This window comes from Pristis pectinata, chromosome 15 (assembly GCF_009764475.1).
Source record: "Pristis pectinata isolate sPriPec2 chromosome 15, sPriPec2.1.pri, whole genome shotgun sequence".
Taxonomy (NCBI): Eukaryota; Metazoa; Chordata; class Chondrichthyes; order Rhinopristiformes; family Pristidae; genus Pristis; species Pristis pectinata.
The window spans coordinates 6446868-6459929 of record NC_067419.1 but is presented as its reverse complement, the minus strand read 5'-3'; the positions used below and the strand labels follow the sequence as shown (position 1 = coordinate 6459929).

At 42.8% G+C, this 13062-nt stretch overlaps 1 protein-coding gene across 2 annotated transcripts in view; it reads left to right on the top strand.

The window, feature by feature from the left end:
* Window positions 1-2471, top strand: part of ccdc77 (coiled-coil domain containing 77) — a 34687-nt gene extending 32216 nt beyond the window's left edge. For both annotated transcript variants that reach the window (XM_052030415.1, XM_052030416.1), the window contains exon 11: window positions 2056-2471. In XM_052030415.1, coding sequence (XP_051886375.1) covers window positions 2056-2202 — 147 coding nt within the window. In that variant the 3' untranslated portion in view covers window positions 2203-2471. The remainder of the gene's footprint in view (window positions 1-2055) is intronic.
* The last annotated feature ends 10591 nt before the right edge of the window (window positions 2472-13062 follow it).

Sequence of the window (13062 nt, the reverse complement as noted above, 5' to 3'; positions counted from 1 at the left end):
GTGACTTGACCTCCACAGCCCTCTGTGGTAGCAAATTCCATGGGTGAACAACTCTATAAGTGAAGAAATTTCCCCTCATCATGGTCCTGAGTCTCTGTAAGCTGAGTGTTTTAGACACTTGAGCCAGGGGAAACGTCCTTCCTACATCCAGTCTTTTTGCACTACCAGAATTTGTAAGTTTCATATATTTATCTCATTCCTCTTAGCTCCAGTAAATCAAAATGTACTTCATCTAATCTCTCCTTGTGTGACAGTTGTACCCTCCCAGGAAACAACCTTGGAAATGTATTACCATTCCTTTATCATCATTGGGCCTAAATCTGGAACCCAATTGTATTGTGTGAGTGCTTTCACCAGGGGTATTGCAGTGGTTTAAGAAGGTGGCTTGCCACCCCTGTTCAAAGGCAATTATGATGGGTAATAAATGCTGGATTGCCATCAATGCCCAGATCCTGAAGAAAATGAATAAAAGTGGGAAAAAGATTTTTTAGTGCCCAAAAAGCGATCATTCAGTGTTCAAGATGCTCATGAATTGACGATTCCAATGATCCACAACCTGTCAGCTGAAGAAATTGCTCCGTATCCTAACTGGTAAACCATTATGTATCCTGACTCGAGTCCGCAGCCATGGGAAGAATTCTTTCAGCATTAGCTTGTCAATCCCACTGATTGTTAAGGTCACATTAAGAATGGGGCTCATTCTTCCAAACTCCACAAGGACTTGGCTGATTTTATGGGGTGGGCATTTTATTCCCAGTCATAATCATTCTTTGAACCTTCATGTCGCATCAAAGGCAAATATATTATCAAAGGTGAGAAGAAAAATCTGCACACGTGACTCTCTCCCTGTGTGGTCCTGTAGTTGGAGCCGTACCTCGTACAAAGGGTTGTGGTTGTTGCAGATCAAACACCCAGCCACTGGGTATCACTGCAGAAGTTCCTTGCAGAAGTTCCTTGCAGCAGTATCTGCCCAACCATCTTCAGCTGCTTCATGAATGACATTCCTTCCATTGTAAAATCACAACTGGGGATGTTGACTTCTGGTTGTTCAATACACCAAGACCTGCACAACATTTAGTCATGGGCTGAAAAATAGCAAATAACATTCACACCTCGTAAATGTTAGGCAGTGACAAGAGAGCCTAACCATCTATCCTTGTATTCGTTGGCAATACCACCACCGAGTCCACCACCACTGCATTGTGGGATTCGTCCTTGACCAGAAACACAAGAGAGCAAATCGGAGGCTGTGGCAAATGACTAAGCTCTGCCACCCCAATCCTTTCCATCTTCTGAAAGGTACAAGTGAGCAGCACAATGGAATAGTCTCCACTTAACTGGATGTGTAAATCCAACAACCCTCCAGAAGCTTTCACCATCCAGGATAAAGCAGCCTGTTTGATTGGCGTCTCGTGCACCATCTGAAAGATTCATTACCCACACCATCTGTGCAGAGTAGCTGCAGGGTGTACCATTGACCAAATGAATAAAGTTGTTTACCTAGGCAACTTGGACAGCACCTCACAAACCCATGACATCTGCCACCAAGGACAAGGACAGCAAGCATATGGGAACACCACCACTTGAAGGTTTCCTTCCAAATCACGCACAGTCCTGATTTGGAAATAAACTGCTGGTCCTTCATTGTCAATGGGTCTAAATCTTGGAATTACCTAGCCAACAGCACTGTGGAAGTACCTTCACCAGAAGGGCTATAGTGGTTCAAGAGCACAAGCTCACCACCACCTTCTCAAGGGCAATTAGGGATGGGCAGCAAATGTAGCCTTGCTAGCAATGCCCGTTTGCAAAAAATAAATAAATGAGGATACGATGCAGAATTTCATTTACGTGGTGCTTGAAGTGGTTCAAAGTCATTTATGGAAGAAATGTAATTAGGACTTCAACAGTTTATTGGGCGGGGTAACACAAATGACTTGTACAACCAGAAATGGCCAATTCCTCTCCTCAATTTTAGGGTGTATTTTTTTTAATTCAGTAGTTTGATCCACACCCTCTTCAGTTTAATGTTTCAGTACCATCCTTTTCTCTCGGCAGGTAACACTTGGAATTGGTCCTGACCAGGATCTTGCTATACTTCATGAGGTGCGTCAATCAAATAACCAGTCAAAGATAATCCAAGCAGAGCTCAAGAATCTAAAGGCAAAGATTTATGGCTTAGAAAATCAGCTGCGATTCGGCTGACATTTTTCACAGACAACATTTCAGTCTTAGTAAGGCTGTATCAACAGCATTAAGATGCCAACAACACAGGAATATCTGAACATTGCATTATGACTATCAAGTAAGGGCTGGTCCAAACCAAGCAACATGACAGATTTGTTCTAACTGTAAGAAGGCAGACGGACCAAATCAGTGGTTTTCAATTTTTCAAATGCTCACTCAAGTTTCTTCAAGTTCACTTTAATGGGATTTAATTTTTGGTATATAATAAAACAAAAAGTCTGCTGTTACTTTAAGGGAAGGGAGCAGCTTTCCACAAAACTGTTCAGACTGACTCCATGAAGATGTTTAGGCTTTCTCTTGGCACGGATTCTGCAGATGTTGCAGTTAAATTTGTTCTGTCCATCACTGACCCACCAACTGGTTGAATATTTCACAGTAGGAGCTGCCCCTCCCCCCCCCCCCCAGCTGACAGTTTCATTTCTTCTGAATGATTTGGTATACTCTTGAATGACATTTGCGAAAATTTTTGCATGAGGCATTCCTGAGCCCTACTGTCAAACCCCTTCAAGTGAATGCTGGCTGCAGCTACATTGACCAGACAAGTAATCATTAATACTTGGTTGCCTGTGTTGTTAAATAAATGATTTACCGGACTGACATGGGTAGAATAGCTGGTGTGTACTTCCTTTTCTTCTTCTTTTCATAATTCTGCTTGGTCAATATCCAAAGCAAAATCACTAAACCATGAGATGATGGATGCTCCTCTGTTCAGCAGATTTCTCCTCCATCCTTGTATCTTTTTTTTAAAATTTTTACTACTTGGTCATCTCTGCCTAAAATGGCAGGTCTAACCTATGCCAGTTCTGGCATCTCTTTTCTCCAAGTGAGCCTGATTTTAATTGACCTCCCTACCCTGTTTGTGAGGGCACTGCTATTACCTAATTGCTTATATTCTTACTGTAGCAAAAGCTCCCACCAACCATGTTTCTTCCTTGTTTAAGGTAGCTGTTCTCTGCAAATAAAGACTTCTTACCCAGTAAGACATGATGCCCTTCTTCGTGGCTTTCAACCTTGGTACTGAGCCAAGTTCTCAAAGACTTTAAATACATAACTTGATTGAATAACAAACTTTTATAACTTTTGCCCAGGCTAACAAAAACAAACTGCTTGTAAGCCATTTTCCAACAGACATTGCTGTAAATTTATAGTGAAATTAAAAAAAAAATAGCAGTTCTCACCCTTTGTCTGCAAAACATCTTTTTAAACTGCATCTGCTGAATAATAACTCAACCATTATTTTGGCAGGCAGAATCTCTTGTGTCTCTGTGTTGCTCAGGATATGACCACAATATAGCTTGACTCTTTTTAACCCTTGCAATTCACATCACATTAGCTCTGAATGTTTCTGATTAAAATTTTGCCATCAAACTCACAGCCTAAATTATAGCCAATTTCTCCTAATGTTAACTATGCCACTTCCTGAAGTAAATGGGCACTTATTTTGACTCGGGATTAGATAGACTGGCTACATTGATCTGGAGTCAGAAGGTCCTCTGCTGTGATCTGAGATAGAGAATGGCTCATATTTTGACAAAAGAAGAATTCTTCCATGACCTTTTGGCATTAAGCGTGTGTTGTGATCTTGAAATAGAGGATGCTCTTGTGGAGATGGAGGCTGCTCATGTTGGTACTTGGGTCTAGAATGGGATCCTGCTGGGACCTGAACTAAATGTGTTTCCAATGGGACCTCTGGTTAGGTGGTGAAGTGGGGGTGGTGCTGCTTCTGTTGTCACTAGGAACTACAAATGTCTCCTTTTGTCACCCAGCGTTCAAGGGGCTGTTCTTTCTGTGATCTGGTGTTGGTGTAGAGTTGCTTGTAATGACCTGCTGTGGCTTGAAAGCCATTTAGATTCTGACACCATAGATGCAAAAGGACGCGCCTATGAGCAGGGGAGATGGGGTGTTGGAATGCAGTGGAAGAATCAAATGGACTGAGCTTAATATTAGGTGATAGTCCACCAATGGTGAATGACATTTGCAGTGAGCCTAGCTGGCCACGTAGCCATCAGGGACTTCCTGTGGTCTTATGCATAAGTTTGAGTTAGAGTGCATTTGTATTTTAATGTTGCCAAATACTGTATCTCTAAAATGTTTAGAGGTTCTAATGCATGGGCAGTTGAAACAGTTGTTTCCCTGTTATTGAACGGCTGTTCACAGCCACCAGATGCAGTTCACACCTCACGATGGTACCTTTCCATGGATGTTCCTTATCCTGATCTCATCACTGCATCGTGCCTTTGAGTTTCACTATCTCTCTCAAGGTGTTGATTGGAATCCAATTAATGTAGCCCTTTGTCCCAAATCTCCATGTGGATCATTATCATTCTATTCCCCTGTACATTCGACCAACTATTCAGGGTGGTTATGTCACACTTGCTCTATTCCAATATTGGACAAACATGTACGCATTGATCACTGTATTTATACAGAAAATGTTTGGTTCCTCAGTTTTCAGACAACTTGCACTGTGCTTTCCAGCTGTGTAACATTTCAGCAGCTGCTTCTCGGAGCCACCTTTGTTTACACATCTGCACCTGATGATTTCAAAACCAACTGCAGCTTTAAGTATCGACGCTCTCCATGGAAGTAGTGTGAAGATTGGTTTGTGCTTATGAATGATTCCTGGAGAGTAAAACTCCAATGATCTGGCACACTCAGGACTTTAGTAATGTTGGACTGGTAAATTTTCCAGACTATTGGATATTACTCCTATTACTACCCTAAGGCTGTTTTAATTTGCTTTTTTTTGGATGTTACACAGTAATATAAATTTTCTAGTGAACAACTGAGCTTAAAAGGAGCATGGGAAATGGGGCCCTGTTGATTAAAGAAGCATGACGATATGGTCCCTATGAGATTAATGTTCTCTACAATTAAGAATGAGAGGTATTGAGGTATTTAAAATTCTCATGGGTTTTGGGAATGATGTGATTACAACTGGAGAAGGTGCAGAGGAGGTTCACCAGAATGTTGCATGGATTGGAGGACTGTAGGTATAAGGACAAAGTGAATAGGTTAAACTTATTTTGCTGAACTGAAGGAGGCTGAGGGGTGACCTGAGAGAGGCATATAAAATTATGAGGCATATAAATGGGGTAGATAGAATCTTTTTCCTATGACCCCCAAAAGTAGAGGGCATAGGTTTAAAGTGAGAGGGTGGAGATTTAGAGAGTAAATTGGTAAAAACAGTGCATCAAGGTAGTACAAGGTAAAACAATAACAATGCAGAATATAGTGTTACAGTTACAGAGAAAGTACAGGCAGATAATAAGGTGCAAGACCATAACGAGGTAGATTGAGAGGTCAAGAGTCCGTTTTATCATACGAGGGAACCGTTCAATAGTCATAACAGCAGGATAGAAACTGTCCTTGAGCCTGGTGGTACGTGCTTTCAGGCTTTTTTATCTTCTGCTCAATGGGAGGGGGGAGAGCAGAGAATGTCCAGTGTTGGTGGGGTCTTTGATTATGTTGGCTGCTTTACCGAGGCAGCAGGAAGTGTAGACAGAGTCCATGAAGGGGAGGCCGGTTTCTGTGATGTGCTGGGCTGTGAACACAACTCTCTGCAGTTTCTTGTGGTCACAGGCAGAGCAGTTGCCATACCAAGCCCTGATGCATTGGATAGGATGCTTTCTATTGTGCATCTATAAAAATTGGTAAGGGTCGATGGGGACATGCCAAATTTCTTTAGCCATCTGGGAAAGTAGAGGTGCTAGTGAGCTTTCTTGGCAGTGGTGTCTGAGGGGCAAGTTTTTCACACAGTGATTGATATATTGGAACATACTGCCAGAGGAGGATGTAGAGGCAGGTACAACTTCCTTTATAAGAGTTCTTTAGACAGGCACTTGAATAGGCAAGGCAGAGAATGTGGACCTAATGTAGGCAAAGAAGACAATCCGGGTGTTCCCAAACAGGAGACCATGGATGAACCGGGAGATCCACTCCCTACTGAAGGCGAGGACTGCTGCACACAAATCTGGTGAACCTGATCTGTACAAGAAGTCAAGGTATGACCTTCGAAAAGCTATCAGGGATGCCAAGAGGCAATACCAACTCAACTTAAAAAGTCCCTGACCAGCCACCAGTTATGGCAGGGCTTACATGCCAATAACAGGCTACAAGACGAAGTCGGGCTGCATAGCTAACAACAGTACATCCCTTCCTGATGAACTTAACGCATTCTATGCGCGTTTTGAACAGAAGGGAAGTGGATTGTCAGCATCCACCCTGACAGCCACCAACGCAGCTGAACCTGTGATCACAGTGGAGGATGTAAGATCAGTCTTCCGGAGAGCGAACACGAGGAAAGCACCTGGCCCAGATGGTGTCCCGGGCCGTGTGCTCAGATCTTGTGCTGAGCAACTGGCAGAAGTATTTGCAGACATATTCAACCTCTCCCTGCTTCAATCTCAGGTTCCCTCCTGTTTTAAGAAGATCACTATCATCCTGGTACCAAAAAAAAGGCAAGGTGACATGCCTCAATGACTACTGACCAGTGGCTCTGACATCTGCCATCATGAAGTGCTTTGAGCAGTTGGTCATGGCACGCATCAACTCCAGCCTCCCAGACGACCTGGACCCATTGCAATTCACCTATCAGTGAAACAGGTCTGCAGCGGATGCCATCTCCCTGACCCTACACTCAGCTCTGGAGCATCTGGACAGTAAAGACACATACATTAGACTATTGTTTATTGACTACAGCTCTGCCTTCAATACAATAATTCCAAGCAAGCTTGTCACCAAACTCTGAGACCTAGGACTCAACACCTCCCTCTGTAACTAAATCCTTGACTTTCTTAAAAAAAACCCACAATCAGTGAGGATAGGCGGCAATACCTCCAGCACGATTATTCTCAACACTGGTGCCCCACAAGGCTGCGTCCTCAGCCCTCTACTCCCTATACACTCATGACTGGCCAGATTCTGCTCTAACTCCCATCTACAGGTTTGCAGATGATACCACTATTGTAGGCCGTATCTCAAACAGCGATGAGTCAGAGTACAGGAAGGAGATAGAGAGCTTAGTGGAATGGTGTCGTGACAACAACCTTTCCCTCAATGTCAACAAAACTAAAGAGCTGGTCATTGACTTCAGGAAAGGGGGTGGTGTACATGCACCTGTGTACATCAATGGTGCTGAGGTTGAGAAGGTTGAGAGCTTCAAGTTCCTGGGAGTGAACATCACCAACAGCCTGTCCTAGTCAAATCATGTAGATGCTACAGCCAAGAAAGCTCACCAGCGCCTCTACTTTCTCAGGAGGCTAAAGAAATTTGGTTTGTCCCCTTTGACTCTCACCAACTTTTACTGATGCACCATAGAAAGCATCCTATCTGGATGTAGCATGGCTTGGTATAGCAAATGCTCTGCACAGGACCGCAAGAAGCTGCAGAGAGTTGTGGACACAGCCCAATGCATCACGGACACCAGCCTCCCCTCCTTGGACTCTGTCTTTACCTCTTGTTGTCTTGGTGTAGCAGCCAGCATAATCAAAGACCCCAACCACCCGGGACATTCTCTCTTCTCTCCTCTTCCATCGGGTAGAAGATACAGGAGCCTGAGGGCACATACCACCAGACTTAAGGACAGCTTCTACCCCACTGTGATAAGACTTGAACGGTTCCCTTATACAATGAGATGGACTATGACCTCACGATCTACCTTGTTGTGACCGTGCACCTTATTGCACTGCACTTTCTCTGTAGCTGTGACACTTTACTTTGTACTGTTACTGTTTTTACCTGTACTATATCAATGCACTTTGTACTAACTTAATGTAACTGCACTGTGTAATGAATTGACCTGTATGATCGGTTTGTAAGACAAGCTTTTCACTGTACCTTGGTACAAGTGACAATAATAAACCAATACTAAAACAGGATTAATGTAGGGAGGCAAAACAGTCGGTATGTAATGGTGAGCCCATTTCTGTGCTGTACAACTCTGACTCTCTATCCATTGTCTGGCTTATTGAGAGCCGTGAGTCATGGTCTCACGATGGGCCATTCAGGATTGGAATGAGAAGAAATTTCTTCAAAGAGCAATAAATCTTTGTAATTCCCTTTCAAAAGGGTGCTGTGGAGATTGTCACTGAATACATTCAAGATAGAGCAGTAGATTTTTGGATATCAAGTGAATCAAGGCAAATGGGGTATGTACAGGAAAATAGGACTCTGGTAAAAGATCAGCCATGGTCATGTCTTATACTTGGAGTAGGTCAAAGGGCTAAATGGCCACCTTTTTCTTATGTTCTTACATAGTCTGCTCAGTAAGATAAGGCTTGTTTCTCCCACCAAGAGAAACCTCAGCACCTGCCCAATCAAGATGCCTCAGAATAACCTTTCAATAAGATCACATATGATATTTAGAGTTTAAAACAATAAGCCTGATCTTGATCTTTCCTCAAAAGACAACACCATCCCGGGACTCAATCAAGTGAAATTTCTCTGAACCGTTTCCAAGGGAACTATTTAAGATGGAGACCAAAAACTCTGTGGTACTTCAGTCTGTTCCCTGTAAGCCCAATATAGTTGTAGCAAGGTCTACTTTTGTACTCTATCCATCTAGCAATGATATCCAAACTACATCTGTTTTCTTGCTACCCCTGCATGCTAACTTTGTGTTTGTAGGACACCTAGATCTTATTCGTTAGTCATTCACTACTTTTTTTTCTTCCTCATGCTCCATCTGAAAACTTTCAGGTTGCTTGCATAACCTATCCATACCCTTTTGCAGACTTGTCTTACTCGCAATAGATTTCCCACCAATCCTTTTATCAGCAGCAAGTATAAGTACTACCTGCACAGTCCTTCATCTAAGTCATTGACCTAAGTTGTAAATTACTGCCTAGCACTAAACTTTGTAACACCTCACTAGTACAGCTTGCTAATGTGAAAATGACCCTGTTCTGTTTGCTGTCAAAGAACCTGCTCTCCCTCACTAATATAATGCCCTCAATACCATGATCCCACCTGGTACCGCCTTGAAATCCAAATATGCCACATCCACTGGTGCTTTATCCATCATGTTAATCACATCCTCAGGAACTGTAATAAATTGTCAGTTACACATCCATCTCGTCTCTGCCTAATCATATTAGAGTTTTCTATTGTTCTTTCAGTGCTTATTAATAATTTCCTGATGGTAAATGTGAAGCTTATTGGCCTTTGGTTTCCTGTGTTCTATCTCTCCCTCCCTCTCAAAAATAGTGGTGTTCCATTTGCAAATTTCTGATTATAGCACAGAAACAGGCCCTTTGCCCCATCAAGTCTATGGCGATCATCAAGAACCTATCTACACTAATCCTATTTCCCAACACTTGCTCCATTGCCTACTATACCTTCGGTGATACAAGTGCTCATCAAGGTGCTCCTTAATTGTTGTAAGAGTGCCTGCCTTCACCCCTCAGACAGTGCACTCCAGATTGCAACCACCCCCTGGGTGGAAAAAATTCTTCTTCCCATCTTCTAAACCCCTTGGTCCTCACCTAAAAACTATGCCCTCTGACCTTACCCATCTCCATCATGGGGAAAAGTTTCTTACTATCTATCCTATCTATGCCTCTCATTTTGTATACTTCTGTTGGGTTCCCCCTACAGTCTCCTTTGCTCCAAGGCAAACAAGTCCAGTCTCTCCTCGTAAATGAAACACTCCATCTTGGTGAATTTCCTCTGCACCCTCTCCCATACAGTCATGTCTTTCCAACAGTGTGGTGACCAGAATTACACATGGTATTCCAGCTGTAGCCTTCCTCTAACCTATCTTCTATTCCTGTACTGAGTGCATGGCATCAGAAGTAATTCAGAGATTGAGCCATTAGAGGTCCTGTTCTTTAATCTGCTAACTCCCTCAATTCATGTTGTAAGGTCTTGTCCCTCTTTTTACCCACGTTGTTGGTACCAATGTGTACTATGATGACTGGTTGCTTACCCTCCCCTTTCACAATGCCCTACAGCTGCTCTATCCCTGCAAAGATGTTACTGCTTAGGTAGGCATATTGATCCAAATATGATTGGTAATGTGAGGCAGAGGAAAGTGGGTTCTGTGGGACCCTTACTAGTTGTAATATACATTAATGATTTGGATGTGAAAGTTGGAAAGTCATAGAGAAATGCAGCACATAAACATAAAATTCCCGCCACTGTTTGTAAGGAGTCTGTATGTTCTCCCCGTGACTGCGTGGGTTTCCTCCCACGTTCCAAAGACATACGGGTTAGTTGGTTAACATGGGTGTAATTCGGTGGCTTGGGTTCGTTGGGCCAGAAGAGCTTGTTAGAGTGCTGTATAAATAAAGTTTTAAAAGTTTTTTTCTCTGCATTTCCAGTCTCTACTCAACAGGAAACAATCCCCAGCCTGGAGATGGTCTCCTCATTACTTTTGTTCTCCAACCCAAGCAATAGGCTTGTAAATCTCTCTCCATCCTCACTAGTGCTATCACATCCCCTTTGTTGTGTGTTGGCAAGAACTGTACACAGTACTGTCCCCTCCCTTGTCAACATCCTCAGATCAGATGGGTGGCACAGTAGTGTAGCGGTTAGCGTAACGCTATTACAGCGCCAACAACCCAGGTTCAATTCCCGCCACTGTCCGTAAGGAGTTTGTACGTTCCCCCCGTGTGTCGGTGTGGGTTTCCTCCAGGTGCTCTGGTTTCCTCCCACATTCCAAAGACGTACAGGTTAGGAAGTTGTGGGCATGCTATGTTGGTGCAGGAAGCGTGGCGACACTTGCGGGCTGCCCCCAGAACACTATGCATAAGGTGTATTTCACTGTGTGTTTCAATGTACATGTGACTAATAAAGAAATCTTACTGTAGGTGTGGTATTAAAAAAATAACAATGCTGGGAGCCCTCAGCCGATCAGGCAGTATCTGTGCAGAGAGGAAAAAGAGTCGATGCTTAGGTCGAAGACCCTTCTTCAGAACTGGGAAAGAGATACAACAATTTGGTTTTAAGTTGTAGAGAGGGTGGGGAGGGGATAGATAGAACAAATGGACTATCGCTGACAAAGTGGAACTAGGGTTGCGCAGGTTGTTTACAGATTCGATGGATTACTGACAGCATTCGGAGAGAGAGCCAAAATGAAACAAGTGACATGTTGAAGCTGCAAGATGCAAATCAGAGCTGTTGCTGAAACCTGCAACTGGAAGAGAATAGTGGAAACACCCAGCAGGTCAGTCAGTATCTGTGGAGAGAGAAAAACTAAGTTAATGTTACAGATGGATAATCTGACAGCATTTTAGGTGTAAACAAGAAAAGTAAGTTGCTGGAATTACTGAATTCCATATTCAGTCCAGAAGGCTTCAGTGTGCTGAGGTGAAAGACGAAATGCTATTTCTCGAGTTTTATATTGGCTTTGTTGGAACTGTGCTGGAGGCCACAGACAGAGTCAATGGAGAATTAATGTGACTGGCAACTGGAAGTTCAAGGTTGCCCCTACGGACTGAGGTGTTCTGCAAAGTGATCATCCAATTTGACCTTGGTTTCTCCAGTGGAGAGGATACCATATTATGAGCACTGAATGCAGTCCACTAGACTGGAAGAAGTGCAAGTGGATTGGGCCTGGAAGGACTGTTTGATGGAGGATAGGGAAGAGGTGAAGGGACAGGATATTTCCTGCAGCTGCATGGGAAAGTGCTGTAAGAAGGGGAATGGTTGTTGGAGATGGAAGAGTTCCTGACCTCTAGCTCACATACCACAGGAAAAGTTGTTTATGTTCTCCTCTTACAGCCACAATATGCAGTTAGTCCAGTTAAGTTTTTGATCACAGGTGAGATCCAGGTTGAACTGCAATGATAAGTGCCAAAGGTTTAGACAGGACAGAGTTTGTTAAGTGTGTCCAGGACAGAACCCTGTCACAGTATGTTGACAGACCGACTAGATGGAATGCCATATTAGATTTAGTATTAGGTAATGAACCAGGTAGGGTGACAGATCTCTCAGTGGGTGAGCATTTGGGGGACAGTGACCACCGCTCCCTAACCTTTAGCATTGTTATGGACAAGGATAGGAGCAAAGAGGACGGGAAGATATTTAATTGGGGAAAGGCAAATTATGAGGCTAGAACTTGACAGTGTAAATTGGGATGACATTTTTGAAGGGAAATGTACTATGGGGATGTGGTCGATGTTCAGGGATCTCTTGCAGGATGTTAGGGATAAATTTGTCCCGGTGAAGCAGAGAAAGAATGGCAGGGTGAAGGAACCGTGGGTAACGAGAGGTGGAACAACTAGTTAGGAAGAAGAAGGCAGCATACATAAGGTGTAAGCAGCAAGGATCAGATAGGGCTCGTGAGGAATATAGGGTAGCAAGGAAGGAACTTAAGAAGGGGCTGAGGAGAGCAAAAAGGGGACATGAGAAGGCTTTGGCGAGTATGGTTAAGGAGAATCCCGTGGTACTGTTGATCCTTCGCTTAAATTTGAGGAAGTTTGGAGTCCATTAATTCAATATTTTCACAAGATATAGATCCCCTTATAATAACCTTTCAATTTAGAGGAACGGAGTTGATGACATAATATTGCTCTGTTTCTATTGAGAAATTTTAGTCCAGTTTTTTTTCTGTTTTTTAATTTTTTTCTTTCGCTTAGTTTGGTTTGATATATTGTTTATAATTTTTCTTATTGTTTTGGGGTTTTTTTCTTTCTTTTATATTTTATAATAAATCTTTTTCTTTTATACTATATTTATTCACTAACAGATCGTTGGATCTACAGTTTTTTTATACTTTATTGTTCTTTACGATTATCCATGTCATGATTGTTCTCCTGATCTCTTTGTATTACATGTATAAACATTGATATATTAATCTGTATTAATTTGAAAACT